At 50.6% G+C, this 20,364-nt stretch overlaps 1 protein-coding gene across 1 annotated transcript; it reads left to right on the top strand.

Annotated features, from left to right (window-relative positions):
• Positions 1-313: 313 nt before the first annotated feature.
• LOC100285881 (polygalacturonase) lies at positions 314-2,244 on the top strand. Its single transcript, NM_001158771.2, has 3 exons — positions 314-900; positions 970-1,491; positions 1,681-2,244. The coding sequence occupies exons 1-3, from the start codon at positions 448-450 to the stop codon at positions 1,915-1,917; spliced, it is 1,212 nt and encodes a 403-aa protein (NP_001152243.1). The 5' UTR covers positions 314-447; the 3' UTR covers positions 1,918-2,244.
• The last annotated feature ends 18,120 nt before the right edge of the window (positions 2,245-20,364 follow it).

Below are 20,364 nucleotides of genomic sequence, written 5' to 3'. Positions count from 1 at the left end.
AACTATCCTTAGTCACCATGTTAATAGTGGGGCCGTCCCAGCCTAGTGGCTGGGTCTACCCAGTTTGGCCACTGGCCTCGAGTGAAGACAAAATGTCGTTAGACAGTAAGCAGAGGGCCTAGTTGCCTAGACGCACGTGGTTGGGCATCCAATCATGCGGACAGTGGCTCTGTACCTACTTGGACCAACCGACCGTTATAAGAGTTGGTTGTGACGCGAGACAATTCAGGCATGAAACGACAAGAATGTTGGCGCTCACGGAAAGAGCAGCTTCCCGGCTTTATAACAAACAAGCAATATACAACAGCGCGGTCCCAAGAACGAGAGGCCGTAAAACCATGCATGCTCGGAGCAATCCGTGATGCCAACTGCATGTTAGGCATGTAGCTTAATTTTATTCGATCTGTTCTCTTCCAGATCGAGCTGAGGTAAGGTACCGACGCAGCCATGCCACTGCGTTTAGCCGCTCTGCTTCTCCTGGCTACTACGGCGACGTGGACCGCAGGGGTCACCGCCGCTGCCGCCGGCCGCGTCTTCAATGTGTCGGACTTCGGCGCGGTCGCGGACGGGCGCACGGACGACTCCGAGGCCTTCCTGAGGGCGTGGACGGAGGCGTGCGCGACGCCGGGGAGGCCGGCGGTCGTGGTCCCCAGGGGCGACTACCTGCTCCACCCGCTGGTGTTCCGGGGCCCGTGCAGGGGCTACGTGGAGGTCCACGTCGGTGGCGTCCTCCGCGCGCCGCCGGGGCTCGCCGCCTTCCGTGGCTGCCGCGAGTGGGTCCACTTCTCCAGCATCGACGGGCTGCTGGTCACCGGCGGCGGCACGTTCGATGGCCGCGGCGCCACCGCGTGGCCGCTCAATGAGTGCCCGCAGAAGCGCGACTGCAGGCTTCTCCCAACCGTAAGTTCTGCGACTTGTGCGACGATTTTGTTGCATTCTGATATAATTGTGGTTCAACGTCGTCATCAGTCCATCAAGCTCGGGCTGGTGAGGAACGCGACCATCACGGGCGTGACGTCGCTGGACAGCAAGTTCTTCCACGTGGCCGTGGTGGGCAGCCAGGACGTGCGCATCCACGGCGTCAGCATCCGCGCGCCGCGCAGCAGCCCGAACACGGACGGCGTGCACATCCAGGGCTCGTCGAACGTGCGCGTGACGGACTCGGCCGTGGCCACGGGCGACGATTGCGTGTCCGTGGGGCCGGGCAGCTCGGACGTGCTGGTGTCCGGAGTGGCGTGCGGCCCGGGCCACGGCATCAGCGTGGGCAGCCTGGGCCGGTACCCCGGCGAGGGGGACGTGCGGCGGCTGCGCGTGGCCAACTGCACCGTCGCCGGCACGTCCAACGGCGTGCGCATCAAGACGTGGCGCGGCGGGTCGTGGCCGCCCACGGCCGTGGCCGGGCTCGTCTTCGAGGACATCGTCATGAGGAAGGTCCGCAACCCCATCATCATCGACCAGGAGTACTGCCCCTACCCGTCCTGCCGCGAGTCGGTACGTACGCTACGCTCCAGAAGCAAACTAATTAACTAATCGTCGCTAGCCCGTCGGCGCGCGCGCGCGCGCGCGCACATATATATATATATATATATATATATATATATATATATATATATATATATATATATATATATATATATATATATATATATATATATATCTGTCACGTTCACAATCGTGCAGGAGCAGCGGCCGTCGGCGGTGAGGATAAGCGACGTCAAGTTCAGGAACATCCGGGGCGAGTCGGCGACCAAGGTGGCCGTGAAGCTGTCGTGCAGCGAGGCCAGCCCGTGCCGGGAGCTGGAGCTTAGGGACATCGACCTGCGCTACGTCAAGCGCGGGGTCGCCACGCAGTCGCGCTGCGCGCACGTCGCCGGCGGTGTGGTCGGCGGCACGCTGGTCCCTCCCTCTTGCATATGAACGCCGGCCGCTCGCTCGCGCTACGTCAAGAGATGGCTTGCTGCTGACTAGCTATGTGGACTGAAATACGGGTTAGCTAGTGAAAGAACGATGTACGGGCACAACAGTGCCGTATTGTAGGTTGTAGTCGAGTTTTTTTTTTCTTGAATTTTGTGGCTAGTAGTGGTTCTCACCTCCGCTCCAACGCGACCTGGATTTGCTGACGACTCAGCTGTTGACTGCATCTGGATCTCGTCACCCTCCAGGATGATAGGATATATGCATGTGCTCAATGTAGAAATGGAGCTCAAATCCTGAAATTTGCGAAGCAGTAGAACTTCTTCAGTCTGTTTGGTTCCCTGTGTGCACGTGCAAGGCCCATATGATGCAGAATAATTCGGGCCCATGTTGTTTGGTTACCTGGACGGAGATTTGAGCCAGGTCCAACACATAAGGCCATTTTCCGCGTCGCTCGAGATCCTCGCCGCGCTCGTTCACCGCACTCGCCTCTCCTCGCATCCGCTCACGCAGCGAAGACAGGAGGGCGGACGAACCCCCACGTGCTAGGGTTTGTCGCCGCCGTCACTCGCCGGTGTTGAGCTCTCCCTCTCTCATCTCCACTCGCCCTCGAGCTCTCCCTCTCTTGTCTCCACTTGCCTCAGCTGCGGCTATCGAGCTCTCCCTCTCTCCCTTGAACTCTCTCTCCGCTGTTGAGGCTTGCTCCTTCCAGTTTCGTCAAAGGTAAGAAGGTTTGATACTCTCTCTTGCCCTCTTCCCCTGTACACAAGCTCTTCCAGTGTGTTAGATCGATCTAGCCATACTACATGGTGTTATGGTGTTTATGTGGTTTTGTGCCATGATGTTCTTCTTGTTATTTTTAGGGATTTAGAGTGCTTCTCTTCAGGTGCGTTAGATCTAGCCCTACTACATGGTGTGAATACTAGGGTTTGTTGTGGCTGCTTCTTTAGGGTTCTTAGATCACCAAGAATTCAGATCCACCAGATCTTTCCTTTTTGCTTTTTTCTGGTCCCATTTATATAATATGACTTTCTAGATAATTTGGTACTACCCAATTCAACTGGCTACATACACTCTAGAAGGGATCTTCTTTTAAATTAAATAGACAATTTGTAGTGTTTTTTCTCTTCCATTTGAGTTCCTTTTGCTGTTCTTTTGTGGATAATACTAACAATGCATAGGCACTATTAATCTGCCTCCAACATGCTCACGAGTTTGATTAGTCAGTATCATGTTACCAACAATATTTTTTTAATTAAATGCATGGTTTGCAAAAAAATCCCTTGTTTTTGGGTGAACTATTGCTAAATTAGGTGAACTATTGTTGCAACTATTGCTAAACTGGATGAACTATTAGTTTGGATGGTTGGACTTTTATCTATCTAGATCTGATTTTAACAAAATAAGATTTTAGACAAGAATCATGCTCTAATCATTTGTTAGACCAACGGAGCAACTCTAGAGTTTTTAATATTCTTTATCTCTATTTGGATTCCATCTTTATTTGCATGTATATACCTTGTTTTGCTTGTGTAACATGTTTAGGTTGTTCACCTTGAAATAAAAGTATACTATTGCTAAACTGGGTGAACTATTAGTTTGGATGGTGGGATTTTTATTTATCTAGATATGGTGTTAACAAAATAAGATTTTAGACAACAATCGTGCTCTAATCATTTGTTAGACCAACTGAGCAACTCTAGAGTATGTAATTTCTTTATCTCAATTTGGATTCCATCTCTATTTGCATGTATATACCTTGTTTTGCTTGTGTGACATGTTTAGGTTGTTTACCTTGAAATAAAAGTATACTATTGCTAAACTGGGTGAACTATTAGTTTGGATGGTGGGATTTTTATTTCTCTAGATCTGGTGTTAACAAAATAAGATTTTAGACAAGAATCGTGCTCTAATCATTTGTTAGACCAACTCAACAACTCTAGAGTCTGTAATTTCTTTATCTCAATTTGGATTCCATCTCTAGGATGCTTTTGTAGAATACTTGCCTTTGTCTAGTTGTTTGTTTAATAGATTCTTTAGTGCTTCAAGGTTTGATTGAATTGTTTGTTAAAATCTTTTGTCCATTATCTCACAATCCATTCCATTCTACTTTTTAGCCATGCTGCTTTTTAGCCCCCTCTCTTCTTTACTCTTTGCTTTGCTGCTACATATTCTTGCTTGGCACAAGTAGTACCTAGGATCAATGATGTTGAGCTGAGTTCTATGATTACTTTTGAATATATTCATACTTGTTTATTAGTTTCTAAGGTGTCAATCAATGGTATATGACGCTTCAATGCCTCTAGGTGGTGCATCTCTTGTATGTCACAGTTGTGGCTCTTGTAAGAATCTTCTTTATATATTTGCAACTAGCACATCACAGTTTAGCATGCTTGATCATGCCTGATCATATATTTTCTTAGCTATAGATCAATGTTCTATGATGCTAGTATGCCTATGAGCTATTGATCAATGTTCTATGAATTTCCTTTTTAGCAACTAGCACAACACATGTGAGCCAACTTAGACCTCTAATCTTCTTTTCTATTTTATTACTCTAGCAATGGATCTTGCTATTGCACGTCATTGGCTAATTGCAAAGGCAATGGTCCTTGTAGCAGTTATGTCAGCTTGGTTGGATGCATGGTTGAGGCACCGACTGCATGCTAGGAGGTATATCACTTATGGCCCAATGCACCAAAGAGACCAATAGAGGCAAAACAACCTAAGATTTATTATGAATCCACTGATTTTGAGTGTTTTGACTTACTCAGGATGAGAAGAGCCCTTTTTATACAGTTGTGTGACAATTTTCGCACTAGGCAGCTATTGAGCGATAACATTCATAGCTTAGTAGAGGATCAGGTTGCCATATTTTTACATGTGGTAGGTCATAACCAAAGGTTTAGAGTTATACACATGACCGTTTGAAGATCTATTGAGACCATCAGCAAATACTTCAGGGAAGTATTGTATGATGTTGGTGAACTGAGAAATGAAATGATCTTGCCACCTTCAACTGCTACACCAACCAAAATTAGAGATAGCCATTGATGGTACCCCTATTTCAAGGTCAACCCTCCAAACACACCAATATTGATCCCTTACTTTTCATGTTGGGTTTGTAGTAACAAATGTTTGCCCTAATGTGTAGACTGTATTGGTGCCATTGATGGAACCAATGTGCTAGCAAGAGTTCCTAGAAATCAGAGAGCTGCCTTCCTTGGTAGGAAACACACCACAACACAGAACATCTTAGCTATTGTAGACTTTGATCTAAGGTTTACATATGTTCTTGCTGGCTGGGAGGGATTAGCACATGATTCCCTTATCCTTGCTGATGCCCTTGAGAGTGAAGATGGTCTAAAAGTGCCCAAGATAAAAAATAGTATTGATCTACACAATGCACACTTCCTTGGAATTCCCTAATATATTATCTATTATGTTAGGTAAATTTTACCTTGTGGATGCTGGTTATGCTGTCAGACCTAGGTTTTTACGTCCTTACTGTGCTACACGGTACCACTTGAGTGAATATGTGGGGCGGAATCCAGAGAACCCAAAAGAGCTCTTCAACCTTAGACATTCATTGCTAAGGGTGACAATACAGAGGGCCTTCGGTGCTTTGAAGAACAGATTCAAAATATTATACAACAAACCTTTCCATCCATACAAGACACAAGTGAAGCTAGTCCTAGTCTAGTGTATCCTCCACAATTGGATTCTTCGTCATGGGAATGATGAACATGTTCCACTAGAAGAAACATGGGTTGCAAATGAAGTTCTAGAGGAAGATCCCCATGACCTTGTCATGGACAATGCTGCCTGGTCTGCTACCAGTGACAATTGGGCTCAACAAATGTGGCAGAATAGGGCCTCACATAGGGGATAATGGTTTTTATGTGTGTGCTAAGTTGCTCATAGATCCCTAAGATCTGGTTTCATGTTGAGAACATTGTCTATTAGCAATGATGAACTATCTATAACTTTGAACTCATTTTCTTTATTTGGGTTCCTTTATGTGTTGTGCTAAGTTGCTCATAGATCCCTAAGATCTGGTTTCATGCTAAGAACATTGTATATTAGCAATGATGAACTATCTATAGTTTTGAACTCAATTTCTTTGTGTGATGTGCTCAGTTGCTAATGCTGACATTACTTGCACTCTGATACCTTTGTCGACTAGCAATGATGATCTTTCCTATGACATTACTTACCTATGTGATGTGCTAATTCTACTATGTTAAAGCTTGAAAGGTTATATCTACTATGACAACAATGCTACTTCTACTTTCCTATGACATTACTGCAACTTCTACATTCCTATGACATTATTGCTACTTCTACTTTCATGTTGCTTCTACTTTCCTATGACATCTATCTATGTCTTCCCCCTAATATTTTACTTGTTCTAGCTATGGCTGACATGGTCTCTGAGGTTGCTGTAACGCCCTGAATTTGGGGGTAAAATTTTTTCTTCTTTTCTCTCACCAAATTCGGGCGTTACTCTCTTTTCTCTTTCCCTGTTTGCTCCTTCTTCCCAATTTCAAACCAGTATAGCGACAAGTGCCTGTGTCATGTATAAACCAAAACCTAAGTGTCATGGGTGTTGCATCATGCCGAAGCACTTTTCTTTGTCTGATGTTGAGTGTTTGTCTCGTTCCGTTCCGGATTTCGATTCGCGATTTAATTCCGTTTAGTGGTCCGCGCACGTCGTGGGTTTTCAATCCGCGAAGTGGCTCGACCCAGCCTAGCCCAGCTCAGCCCAGCCGGCCCGGTCCGACCCGGCCCTGCGCGCCCCTGGCGCCCAACCCCCCCCCATGCGCCCCCCCTCTCCTTCCTCTCTCATTTGGATCTCCCGCGCAACAACCTCTCCTCTCCCTCTTCCACCTCTCTCTCCCCATGGTGCCCTAGGATTTGGAGACGGCGATCACTGGATTTTGGACCCCGAGGTGAGCTCCCCTCCCCTTCTCCTCTCTCTCTCCCTCTCCCTCCTCTTCTCTCCCCCGCGCGTGCCCTCTCTCTCCCCGCTTGCGGCGCGCGGCCCCGCCCGCCCCCTGCTCGCGCGACGGCGCCCCCCGCCCTTCCCCAGCCCTGGCGCGACGACGCCCCCGCCCTCCCCTGGCCCGCGGCGGCGCGGCCCCGCTCCCTGCTTCCCCGGCGCGGCGCGGCCCCCCGACCCGGCCCTGCGCGCGGCGGTGCGGCCCCGCCCGGCCTCCCCTCGCGGCGGCGCCCGCGGCCCCGCCCTGCTCCCCCCCGCGGTGCGCGACCCCGCCCCGGCCTCCCCGCGGCGGCGCTCGCCCCCGTCCCAGCCCCGTGCGCGGCGGCGCGGCCCCGGCGGCCCCTGCTCGCCCGGTGCGGCCCCGGCGGCTCCCTGCTCGCCCGGCGCGGCCCCCGGAGCGGCGGCGCGGCCCCGGCGTGGCCCCGGCGCGGTCCGGCCCCCGGCGCGGCCCCTGGCTGGTTCAACCGCCCCCTGGCCGGTTCAACTGCCCCCCCCCGGTTCAACAGCCCCGGCCCGGTTGCCCCGCCCCCGTCCCGGCCTCGCCCGACCGTATCCTCGCTCGCCCGCGCTCGCGATGATTATTTGTTAGTCGATAGTCAATGTCAAACTCCGTTCGTTAGCGTGCTGCGTCGCACGCTTCGTCGCGCGACGGATTTGTCTAGTTTCAGATTCTATCTATGTGTTGCGTCGTGCGCTTCGTCGCGCGACGATCCATTTTAATTTCAGGTTGTTTAAGGTGTAACGTCGCGCGTGTATTCATGCGACGTTCCACTTTAGGCTCAGTTTAGTCGACGCTTAACGTCTTTTCATAACTAAGGCGAAGTGTCTCGTTGCGTGCTCGGTCGCGCGACGAGTCGTCAACTTCTTAATTTGTTTTAGAGTGCTATGTCACGTGTCTCGCCGCGCGACCATTCTTTTTATTTATCTCCACCTGCTTATAATGATTAGACATGAAACATGACTTTACTTTACGCTAAACATAGTGTCTACATTAAATTTCCTTCCATTAAGCGAGTGGTTAATTTATAATCATGTAACGTGATCGTTTCTCGACTGTCTTTTCCTCTTTCTCTCTTAACCGTACTCGCGAGCCCGCGTGGAACGTCTGTTTACTTATTGCATTCTATTGTATGGTGTACTGTTCTTTTGTATTAAATATGTGGATGTATGTATGTTTGTGCTCGCATAGAGAACGATCCGGTCGGAGAACCTGAAGAACTCGCAGGAGAAGCCCCTGAGCAGCAGTCGGTTGGTGGAGGCAAGTGTCCCTTGACCTATCTCTGTCCTATTCATTATTTAATTCACCTCCCGCTTTACATATTTATGCCTAAGGATTGACTAGCTTTGGTTATCCATGTCCTTGTTTACCTATTTGGGTTGGATTATTATTGTTTAGCTTTATGCTATTGCTTAACTCTAATCAATGAACATGATGAGATTATCTATGATACGCTGTTTTCCCTTCTCTTATTATGATGTGGTACTTGTGGTCATCAAGGGGGCTTGAGCGGTTTCTCGAGTGCCTCTCCGTAAGGACCTGTTCTATGGATGACCGCCCGGGAAAACAGTGCAACCATGAGGGTGGAATGGGATGCCCTTAGCTGAATAATTAGAGGACCCGGGGTGTAGTTCACTTAGCCGTCGTGCCGTCAATGGGGCTCGGTGTATGTGGCTCGCTCTGCCAAGTTTGGGTTCGCCCCTTGGGGAGGAGTGCGGTGCATTTAGGAAACCTAACGGGTGGCTACAGCCCCGGGGAATCTTTGTAAAGGCTACGTAGTGATGCCCTGCTGGGTCACCTTGGTAGTGATCAATGGAGAGTCATGATCTCCGGGCAGAATGGGAATCACGGCTTGTGGGTAAAGTGCACAACCTCTGCAGAGTGTTTGAAAACTGATATATCAGCCGTGCTCGCGGTTATGAGCGGCCAAGGGAGCTCTAGTGATTAGTGGTACTTGATCAGAGATACTTTGGTATAGGTGACTATGAGATCGATGGTTCTGGTTATGACTATGGTGCTGGTAAGTGGTGTTCTTTCCGTTTGGAAAGGGTACATCGGGCTAATAACTTGGGTTAATGCTAAAACTCGGCTTTCTATTAGTAAATAATAATCTGACCAACTAAAAGCAACTGCTTGACTTATCCCCACATAAAGCTAGTCCACTACAGCCAAACAGGATACTTGCTGAGTATGTTGATGTGTACTCACCCTTGCTCTACACACCAAACCCCCCATCCCCAGGTTGTCAGCATTGCAACCACTGCTCAGGCGAAGATGAAGCTGTGGAAGGAGACTTCCAGGAGTTCCAAGACTACGACGAGTTCTAGGTGTGGGTTAGCGGCAACCCCCCAGTCGGCTGCCTGTGAAGGCCGCGGTTATCTACGTTTCTTTTCCGCACTTTGATTTATTGTAAGGACTATATGGACGTCTCAGACGTATGATGTAATCGACTATTTCCCTTCTTAATACTATTTTGAGCACTGTGTGATGATGTCCATGTTATGTAACTGCTGTGTACGTGAATAACTGATCCTGGCACGTACATGGTTTGCATTCGGTTTGCCTTCTAAAACCGGGTGTGACATAAGTGGTATCAAAGTCGTGCTGACTGTAGGACCGCTAACCTAGAATAGAATGGTCGTTCTAAGGACTATAGACCTCTGTCCCTGCCTTGACTTTGATATCCCTTCAAAAGTTGGTCATACCGACCAAACCTATGTTCTACTATATAATATACCTTGCTGAAAATTGTGTTTTATTCTAATCCTTCATTTACTTATGATTCATTACTTGCTGGTCATATTGATTCTGTTCTCACCCTTTTGCTTGCGATGTCTTTTGTAGATGGCTCGACTTAGACACACTGCACGAAAGTCTGTCATCCCCTTCTTACCCTCCCGCCTTGCTGAGCGTCCGCTTCGCCGTCCCGTGGCCAGACAGTCCAGCCACTTGGAGAGACTGCACCACCGCCTGCATGAGGAGCAGGAACGTCGACGACAGGAGCAGCAGGGCTCTTCTTTCTCGCTCCACCAGGAGATAGAGTCCGTGAGGAGCTGCTCCCCTGTGCTTCCTCTGGAGGCGCCCCCTGCACCACCACTGGGCGCCCCAGCTTCTGGAGTAGCTGCTGGAGGAGACCCAGACGACGGAGGTGGCGACGACAACTCGAGCCACGACACCGACTTCTCTGCTAACCATGAGCCGGAAGGATGGGTTGCTCGACCCATCACTCGCGACGCTGCTCGCGGGTGTCACTTCCACGATGCGCTCGACACCCTGCTACGTCGGGTACTTAACCGGCATACTTGGTCCATCGAGTATCGCTGTGTGGTCTACCAGCATAGTCGCGGGGTCTACCCGGACCGCTGGGAGGCAACCTGCTTGGTGCGCCGCCCGGAGAACAGTCTCTAGGGTGCGGAGGCCTGCTCAGAGCACTATTCTATCTCTGAGCGGGACTCAGCTGAGGCAGCCATGCAAGATGCTGCACGGCGTGCGCTTTCGCACTACTGCTCGGTTTTCGGTGGGGTAGCTAACGGCCTTGACCTGAAGTATTACCCCCGCCGTCCATCTGGCAGCACAGGAGGCGTGATTGTCTCACCTGTTGATGAGGGCAATCCTAGGTTGAGCAGCACAGTCAACCTAGCTGCCGTGCTAAACACGGAGCTGGACCATGCATTAGACGAGCTGAGTAGGGCTCGTGCTGAGATCGCCCTGCTGCGGGCTGAGCGCGCGGAACGTCGTCACCTGGATGACGGTTCCCCCGCTCCCGTCGGGATTCAGCACCCGTACTGCTCACCTCGGCGTGGACACCAGTCTTATGGCAATCCCGACTGCAAGACCAAGATAAATGTAGAACCATAGCTCGTTAGAGTTGGATCTTGTAATTAATACGAAATATACATACGTGGAAGCTACAGTCTTAGCGTTAGTCTCGGTCTTAGTTAGTCTTAGTTAGACAGGGTAGTTTGCTATATCCTGTGCATCTATGTTTGTCATGATGAACTATGTTTGGTTTGGATCTTTGTAATGACTGTCACCAGAGTGTGGGTATCCCCTGCATTTTGGTTTACCTATTATGTTAATGGAGTTAGTTATATAGTTGGGAAACCTTTTATTCCACTTTCCTCTTTATCTGAGAAGCTGTGTGGTCTGTGTTGGAGATCAGTGAAGATGCTCATCTGTTCAGTGCTGTTGAAGAATTCTATACTCTTTTCTTATGCTGCAAGATTTGCCAGATCAGTTCTGATGTGTGGTTGCATTCTGCATATGTCAGAGAACAGACGCAGAGGAGGAAGGCGTGCTCAGCAGGAGCGAGCCGCTCAACAGGAGGAGGTGCCCCAGCAGCAACACCTGCCGCCCCCGCCCCCGATGTCCATCGAGCAGATGTTTCTGATGCAGACTCAGGCAGTTCAAGCCATCGGTCAAACTCTGGCCGCCATTCAGCAGCAGCAGCAGCAGGCCCCACCTCAGCCTCAGATGCCTCAGATGCCCAGAGACAAGCGTGCTGAATTCATGAGAGGTCATTCACCAACGTTCGCTCACTCTTCTGACCCCATGGATGCTGAAGACTGGTTGCGCACTGTGGAGCGGGAGTTGCATACCGCTCAGTGCGATGACAGGGAGAAAGTCCTGTATGGTCCCCGTCTGTTGAGAGGAGCAGCCCAATCATGGTGGGAGTCTTACCTCGCCACCCATGCCCACCCTGACACCATCACCTGGGAAGAGTTCAGAGGTAGCTTTCGTCAGTACCATGTTCCTGCAGGTCTGATGACAGTGAAGAAGGAGTTCCTGGCCCTCAAGCAAGGGCCATCGTTTGTCAGTGAGTACCGGGACAGGTTTCTGCAGTTGTCTTGCTATGCTCCTGAAGATGTCAACACCGACGCCAAGCGACAGTACCGTTTCCTGAGAGGCTTGGTTGACCCTCTTCAGTATCAACTGATGAATCACACCTTCCCGACATTCCAGCACCTGATTGACAGGGCAATCATGACAGAGAGGAAGCGTAAGGAGATGGAAGATCGTAAGCGCAAGATCAGTGCACCCCAGCCTGGAAGCAGCAATCGTCCTCGTTTCTCAGGCAATCAACCTCAGCAGTTCAGGCAGAACCAGCGTCCACCTCAGCAGCATCAGCAGTTTCAAAGGCAGTATCCTCAGCATCAGTACTAGAACCGTCAGAGCAATCAGTCAGGAGGTCAGTTTTAGAGGCAGAATCAGCAAGCACCTCGTCTTCCTGCCCCAGCAAACCAGCAGAACAATCAGGCAGCACCAGCTCAGGTTGGAAACAGGGCATGTTTCCACTGTGCAGAGCAAGGCCACTGGGTGATGCAATGTCCGAAGAAGGCAGCCCAGCAGTAGTTAGGCCCCAATGCCCCCGCAAAGCAGAATGTGTCTCAGCCTGGAGCAGGCAATCGCTCTCAGCCGCGCTATAATCATGGAAGGCTGGACCACATGGAGGCTGAAGCAGTTCAGGAGACCCCCGGCATGATAGTAGGTATGTTCCCAGTCGACTCCCATATTGCAGAAGTGTTATTTGATACTGGAGCAACACATTCTTTCATTACTGCATCATGGGTAGAAGCACATAATCTTCCAATTACTACCATGTCAACCCCCATTCAAATTGACTCAGCCGGTGGTAGAATTCGAGCCGATAGCATTTGTTTGAATATAAGTGTTGGAAATAAGGGGGATAGCGTTTCCCGCCAACCTTATAGTGATGGGTACTCAGGGAATAAATGTCATCCTAGGGATGAATTGGCTAGATAAGTATCAGGCAGTTATCAGTTGTGATAAAAGGACCATCAAGTTGGTGTCCCCACTAGGAGAGGAAGTGGTGACCGAGTTAGTCCCGTCTGAGCCAAAGAAAGGAAGTTGTTATCAGATGGCTGTCGATAGCAGTGAAGTAGACCCGATCGAGAGTATCAAGGTTGTGTCCGAGTTCCCAGATGTGTTTCCCAAGGACTTACCGGGTATGCCACCAGAGCGGAAAGTTGAGTTTGCCATAGAGCTTCTTCCTGGAACCGCCCCTATCTTCAAGAGAGCTTACAGAATATCTGGACCAGAGTTGGTTGAGCTTAAGGAACAGATTGATGAGCTATCAGAGAAAGGTTACATTCGGCCAAGCACCTCGCCTTGGGCCGCCCCTGTCCTATTTGTGGAGAAGAAAGATGGCACCAAGAGGATGTGCATCGATTACCGAGCTCTAAATGAGGTCACGATCAAGAACAAGTACCCTTTGCCCAGAATAGAAGATCTGTTCGACCAGTTGAGAGGAGCCAGTGTGTTCTCCAAGATTGATTTGAGGTCAGGTTACCATCAGCTCAGGATCCGACCTTCGGACATTCCGAATACGGCATTCATTTCCATGTATGGTTTGTATGAGTTCACTGTGATGTCTTTTGGTTTGACCAATGCGCCAGCGTTCTTCATGAACTTGATGAATAGTGTATTCATGGATTACCTTGATAAGTTTGTGGTGGTATTCATTGATGACATTCTGGTTTATTCTCAAAGCGAAGAAGAGCACGCAGATCATTTGAAGATGGTATTGCAGAGATTGCGAGAGCACCAGTTGTATGCAAAGTTGAGCAAGTGTGAGTTCTGGATCAGTGAAGTCCTGTTCTTGGGTCACATAATCAACAAAGAATGATTGGCTGTGGATCTGAAGAAAGTGGCAGACATTTTGAACTGGAAAGCGCCAACAGATGCTAGAGGAATCAAGAGCTTCATTGGAATGGCCGGATACTATCGGCGATTCATTGAAGGGATTTCGAAGATTGCGAAACCAATGACAGCGTTGCTAGGCAACAAAGTTGAGTTCAAGTGGACCCAGAAATGCCAAGAGGCCTTTGAAGCGCTGAAAGAGAAGCTGACAACAGCGCCTGTCCTAGTCTTGCCTGATGTGCACAAGCCCTTCTCGGTGTATTGCGATGCTTGTTACACAGGTTTGGGATGTGTGTTGATGCAAGAGGGAAGAGTTGTGGCTTACTTGTCCCGACAGCTGAAGGTTCATGAGAAGAACTACCCAATCCATGATCTAGAGTTGGCAGCAGTGGTTCACGCACTGAAGACATGGAGGCACTACCGGTATGGACAGAAATGCGATGTTTACACAGATCACAAGAGTCTAAAGTACATATTCACTCAGTCAGAGTTGAACATGAGGCAACGAAGATGGTTAGAGTTGATCAAAGACTATGAGTTGGAGATTCATTACCATCCAGGCAAAGTAAACGTAGTGGCAGATGCTTTGAGCAGAAAGAGTCAAGTCAATCTGATGGTCGCTCGTCCGATGCCTTATGAGTTGGCCAAAGAGTTCGACAGGTTGAGTCTCAGATTTTTGAACAATTCGCGAGGAGTCACAGTTGAGTTGGAACCTACCTTGGAGCGGGAAATCAAAGAAGCGCAGAAGAATGATGAGAAGATCAGTGAGATCCGGCGACTGATTCTAGATGGCAGAGGCAAAGATTTTCGAGAAGATGCAGAAGGCGTGATATGGTTCAAAGACCGCTTGTGTGTACCCAATGTCCAGTCCATTCGGGAGTTGATTCTTAAGGAAGCTCATGAGACAGCCTATTCGATTCACCCTGGCAGTGAGAAGATGTATCAGGATCTGAAGAAGAAATTCTGGTGGTACGGAATGAAGAGGGAAATCGCAGAGCATGTGGCTATGTGCGATAGTTGCCGAAGAATTAAGGCAGAGCACCAGAGACCTGCTGGATTGTTGCAACCGTTGCAGATCCCTCAGTGGAAATGGGATGAAATTGGTATGGATTTCATAGTCGGATTGCCTCGCACTCGAGCCGGCTACGATTCCATTTGGGTAGTAGTGGACCGCTTGACCAAGTCAGCCCACTTCATACCTGTCAAGACCAACTATAGCAGTGCCGTATTGGCAGAATTGTATATGTCTCAGATCGTTTGTCTTCATGGTGTGCCAAAGAAGATAGTGTCAGACAGAGGAACGCAGTTCACCTCTCATTTCTGGCAGCAGTTGCATGAAGCCTTGGGCACGCATCTGAATTTCAGTTCAGCATATCATCCACAGACAGATGGTCAGACCGAAAGAACCAATCAAATTTTTGAAGACATGTTGAGAGCCTGTGCGTTGCAAGATCAGTCCGGATGGGATAAGAGATTGCCTTATGCAGAGTTTTCCTATAACAACAGTTATCAGGCCAGTTTGAAGATGTCACCATTTCAGGCGCTCTATGGAAGGAGTTGCAGAACTCCGTTGCAATGGGATCAGCCTGGAGAGAAGCAAGTGTTTGGGCCAGACATTTTGCTTGAAGCCGAAGAAAACATCAAGATGGTCCTAGAGAATCTGAAGATAGCGCAATCGAGGCAGCGAAGCTATGCAGACACAAGAAGAAGAGAGCTGAGTTTCGAAGTCGGAGACTTTGTCTATCTGAAAGTGTCACCGATCAGAGGAGTCAGAAGGTTCGGAGTGAAAGGCAAGCTAGCACCCCGCTACATTGGTCCGTATCAGATTCTTGCAAGACGTGGAGAAGTGGCCTATCAGCTCAGTTTGCCAGAGAATTTGTCCGCTGTGCATGATGTCTTTCATGTGTCTCAGTTGAAGAAGTGCTTGCGTGTGCCAGAAGAGCAGTTGCCAGTGGAAGGTCTTGAAGTCCAGGAGGACTTGACCTACGTTGAGAAGCCAGTGTAGATCCTTGAGGTTGCAGACAGAGTCACCCGAAGGAAGACCATCAGAATGTGCAAAGTTAGATGGAATCACCACTCTGAGGAAGAAGCAACCTGGGAGCGTGAAGACGATCTGATGGCTAAATATCCTGAGCTCTTTGCTAGCCAGCCCTGAATCTCGAGGGCGAGATTCTTTTAAGGGGGATAGGTTTGTAACGCCCTGAATTTGGGGGTAGAATTTTTTCTTCTTTTCTCTCACCAAATTCGGGCGTTACTCTCTTTTCTCTTTCCCCGTTTGCTCCTTCTTCCCAATTTCAAACCAGTATAACGACAAGTGCCCATGTCATGTATAAACCAAAACCTAAGTGTCATGGGTGTTGCATCATGCCGAAGCACTTTTCTTTGTCTGATGTTGAGTGTTTGTCTCGTTCCGTTCCGGATTTCGATTCGCGATTTAATTCCGTTTAGTGGTCCGCGCACGTCGTGGGTTTTCAATCCGCAAAGTGGCTCGACCCAGCCTAGCCCAGCCCAGCCCAGCCGGCCCGGTCCGACCTGGCCCTGCGCGCCCCTGGCGCCCACCCCCCCCCCCCCCCATGCGCCCCCCCTCTCCTCCCTCTCTCATTTGGATCTCCCGCGCAACAACCTCTCCTCTCCCTCTTCCACCTCTCTCTCCCCGTGGTGCCCTAGGATTTGGAGACGGCGATCACCGGATTTTGGACCCCGAGGTGAGCTCCCCTCCCCTCCCCTTCTCCTCTCTCTCTCCCTCTCCCTCCTCTTCTCTCCCCCGCACGCGCCCTCTCTCTCCCCGCTCGCGGCGCACGGCCCCGCCCGCCCCCTGCTCGCGCGACGGCGCCCCCCGCCCTTCCCCAGCCCCGGCGCGGCGACGCCCCCGCCCTCCCCTGGCCTGCGGCGGCGCGGCCCCGCCCCCTGCCCGTGCGGCGGCGCGCGGCCCCCGCCCCCCTGCCTGCGCGACGGCGCCCCGGCCCCGCTCCCTGCTTCCCCTCGTGGCGGCGCCCGCGGCCCCGCCCTGCTCCTCCCCCGCGGCGCGCGACCCCGCTCCGGCCTCCCCGCGGCGGCGCTCGCCCCCGTCCCAGCCCCGTGCGCGGCGGCGCGGCCCCGGCGGCCCCTGCTCGCCCGGTGCGGCCCCGGTGGCTCCCTGCTCGCCCGGCGCGGCCCCCGGAGCGGCGGCGCGGCCCCGGCGTGGCCCCGGCGCGGTCCGGCCCCCGGCGCGGCCCCTGGCCGGTTCAACCGCCCCCCTGGTTCAACAGCCCCGGCCCGGTCGCCCCGCCCCCGTCCCGGCCTCGCCCGACCGTATCCTCGCTCGCCCGCGCTCGCGATGATTATTTGTTAGTCGATAGTCAATGTCAAACTCCGTTCGTTAGCGTGCTGCGTCGCGCGCTTCGTCGCGCGACGGATTTGTCTAGTTTCAGATTCTATCTATGTGTTGCGTCATGCGCTTCGTTGCGCGACGATCCATTTTAATTTCAGGTTGTTTAAGGTGTAACGTCGCGCGTGTATTCACGCGACGTTCCACTTTAGGCTCAGTTTAGTCGACGCTTAACGTCTTTTCATAACTAAGGCGAAGTGTCTCGTTGCGTGCTCGGTCGCGCGACGAGTCGTCAACTTCTTAATTTGTTTTAGAGTGCTATGTCGCGCGTCTCGCCGCGCGACCATTCTTTTTATTTATCTCCACCTGCTTATAATGATTAGACATGAAACATGACTTTACTTTACGCTAAACATAGTGTCTACATTAAATTTCCTTCCATTAAGCGAGTGGTTAATTTATAATCATGTAACGTGATCGTTTCTCGACTGTCTTTTCCTCTTTCTCTCTTAACCGTACTCGCGAGCCCGCGTGGAACGTCTGTTTACTTATTGCATTCTATTGTATGGTGTACTGTTCTTTTGTATTAAATATGTGGATGTATGTATGTTTGCGCTCGCATAGAGAACGATCCGGTCGGAGAACCTGAAGAACTCACAGGAGAAGCCCCTGAGCAGCAGTCGGTTGGTGGAGGCAAGTGTCCCTTGACCTATCTCTGTCCTATTCATTATTTAATTCACCTCCCGCTTTACATATTTATGCCTAAGGATTGACTAGCTTTGGTTATCCATGTCCTTGTTTACCTATTTGGGTTGGATTATTATTGTTTAGCTTTATGCTATTGCTTAACTCTAATCAATGAACATGATGAGATTATCTATGATACGCTGTTTTCCCTTCTCTTATTATGATGTGGTACTTGTGGTCATCAAGGGGGCTTGAGCGGTTTCTCGAGTGCCTCTCTGTAAGGACCTGTTCTATGGATGACCGCCCGGGAAAACAGTGCAACCATGAGGGTGGAATGGGGTGCCCTTAGCTGAATAATTAGAGGACCCGGGGTGTAGTTCACTTAGCCGTCGTGCCGTCAATGGGGCTCGGTGTATGCGGCTCGCTCTGCCAAGTTTGGGTTCGCCCTTGGGGAGGAGTGCGGTGCATTTAGGAAACCTAACGGGTGGCTACAGCCCCGGGGAATCTTTGTAAAGGCTACGTAGTGATGCCCTGCTGGGTCACCTTGGTAGTGATCAATGGAGAGTCATGATCTCCGGGCAGAATGGGAATCACGGCTTGTGGGTAAAGTGCACAACCTCTGCAGAGTGTTTGAAAACTGATATATCAGCCGTGCTCGCGGTTATGAGCGGCCAAGGGAGCTCCAGTGATTAGTGGTACTTGATCAGAGATACTTTGGTACAGGTGACTATGAGATCGATGGTTCTGGTTATGACTATGGTGCTGGTAAGTGGTGTTCTTTCCGTTTGGAAAGGGTACATCAGGCTAATAACTTGGGTTAATGCTAAAACTCGGCTTTCTATTAGTAAATAATAATCTGACCAACTAAAAGCAACTGCTTGACTTATCCCCACATAAAGCTAGTCCACTACAGCCAAACAGGATACTTGCTGAGTATGTTGATGCGTACTCACCCTTGCTCTACACACCAAACCCCCCCATCCCCAGGTTGTCAGCATTGCAACCACTGCTCAGGCGAAGATGAAGTTGTGGAAGGAGACTTCCAGGAGTTCCCAGACTACGACGAGTTCTAGGTGTGGGTTAGCGGCAACCCCCAGTCGGCTGCCTGTGAAGGCCGCGATTATCTACGTTTCTTTTCCGCACTTTGATTTATTATAAGGACTATTTGGACGTCTCAGACATATGATGTAATCGACTATTTCCCTTCTTAATACTATTTTGAGCACTGTGTGATGATGTCCATGTTATGTAACTGCTGTGTACGCGAATAACTGATCCTGGCACGTACATGGTTCGCATTCGGTTTACCTTCTAAAACCGGGTGTGACAGTTGCTGGCTAGGGTGCACTAGTCAACCTAGTTGGATGCATGGTTGACGCGTGTGGGGAGCTTCCATGGACCCTCCTCGGCTGGCTGGCCACCTCATGCATGACGAGGTCGCCGAAGGCGTAACCCATTAATGGCTTGCTTGCTGGTCTCCATTAGCACGCTGAGTGAGTTGGGACTTAACCCCCTCCGAGCGTGGGTGACAGTGGAGACTGAGCATGCCATGAGATTGTGCGGTGGCCTATGACGGTCACTGCATGCGCCGAGGGACCAAGACACAGACCAGCGTAGCGGACTGCACTAGCCTTGCTCCTGGCCCATGGGGCCCTACCAATGGATTCCAGGGTGGTCATGTGAACAAATGTGTAGCCTTCGTTATTATGGCTTCCTGAAACCCATTGGTAGGTAGAAGAAGTCATCCCCCACGAGCGGAGGAGATGACTCCATTTACTATGGAGCATAACGACCGATAGCCGGTGGCGACCTCGCCCGTGCCTGGCTGCTAGATGGCAGTGACAACCTCGAAGACCACCATGCTCTGTCAGGGGTTGCCGCCTGCGACCTTCGGGAATGACAGAGCTAGGAGGAGGGCCAACGGCGGTAACCTCAAGCAAAGAGCTTGAGGCTTCCGCCGTCTTCTGCCTCATGGTGTTGGCACGACTATTGAGGTGCCGCTTGAGATTGACGGTGAGCATCTTGAGGTGTCACTTTTCCACCCTTCACCATACGTCGGTGAATCCACATCGGCTGAGCTCGTTAGTGGATGAGTGGGGTGTCATCAGTAAGGGGCCAGGCTAAATGCCCCCTTACCTGGCGCACCAATTGTCGTGGTTTCGGAAAGAGGAGGACAATAAGATTTGTGTTCGGTAGAGGTGCTAGCGTGGTCTCACTCCAAATGGTGAGCCATGGCGGCTCGAAGGTGGATCTCAGACATGGGGTTATGCTAGTTTAGGTCGGAGCCATAGTCTAGTGTAGTGCTCATAGTAGTATTGCTTGAAGCATGTTAGAGTTGAGTGCTTGTGTGAAGCTGTGAATGGTGTCTTTGAATATGGGGGTTGTCTTTCCCTTTTATAGCTCAAGGGTAGACTTCACAAATGAGAACTTGTATCCTGCTGGGGTGGAGTTCGGCCTCCTGCTCCCGAGCGATGTAGCCCCTACAGTGTCGTTTGCAGGGTCGTGCACCGCCGTACCCCTGGTATGGCGTAACGTCTTGTCCATTCACCATACAGGTTCCTGTAGCTATTCTGAAATAGACATAGCGGTGCTTGGTGGATCCCGCTGAGTCTGCTCATGGTGAAGTTTAGGGACGTCTTCAGTACAACTTCATCTTCCATCATCCCCTCAGCGTCACCTTTCATCATGTGTAGGTGTATGCCTGGTACAACGTATTCCCCCATCCCTTTTGGCGCATGGGTCACTGTAGAGACCCCGATGTCGAGGTATCTGTGGCTGGGGTTGACTGGTCCCACC

This window comes from Zea mays, chromosome 6, assembly GCF_902167145.1.
Source record: "Zea mays cultivar B73 chromosome 6, Zm-B73-REFERENCE-NAM-5.0, whole genome shotgun sequence".
Lineage (NCBI taxonomy): Eukaryota > Viridiplantae > Streptophyta > Magnoliopsida > Poales > Poaceae > Zea > Zea mays.
This window is presented reverse-complemented; position numbering and strand designations above follow the sequence as displayed.

Excerpts from the sequence above, each read along its gene's own strand:
- LOC100285881 (NM_001158771.2), top strand. The coding sequence starts at position 448 with ATGCCACTGCGTTTAGCCGCTCTGCTTCTCCTGGCTACTACGGCGACG. Across the intron at positions 901-969 it reads ACTGCAGGCTTCTCCCAACC|TCCATCAAGCTCGGGCTGGT; the intron begins GTAAGTTCTGCG and ends CGTCGTCATCAG. Across the intron at positions 1,492-1,680 it reads ACCCGTCCTGCCGCGAGTCG|GAGCAGCGGCCGTCGGCGGT; the intron begins GTACGTACGCTA and ends ACAATCGTGCAG.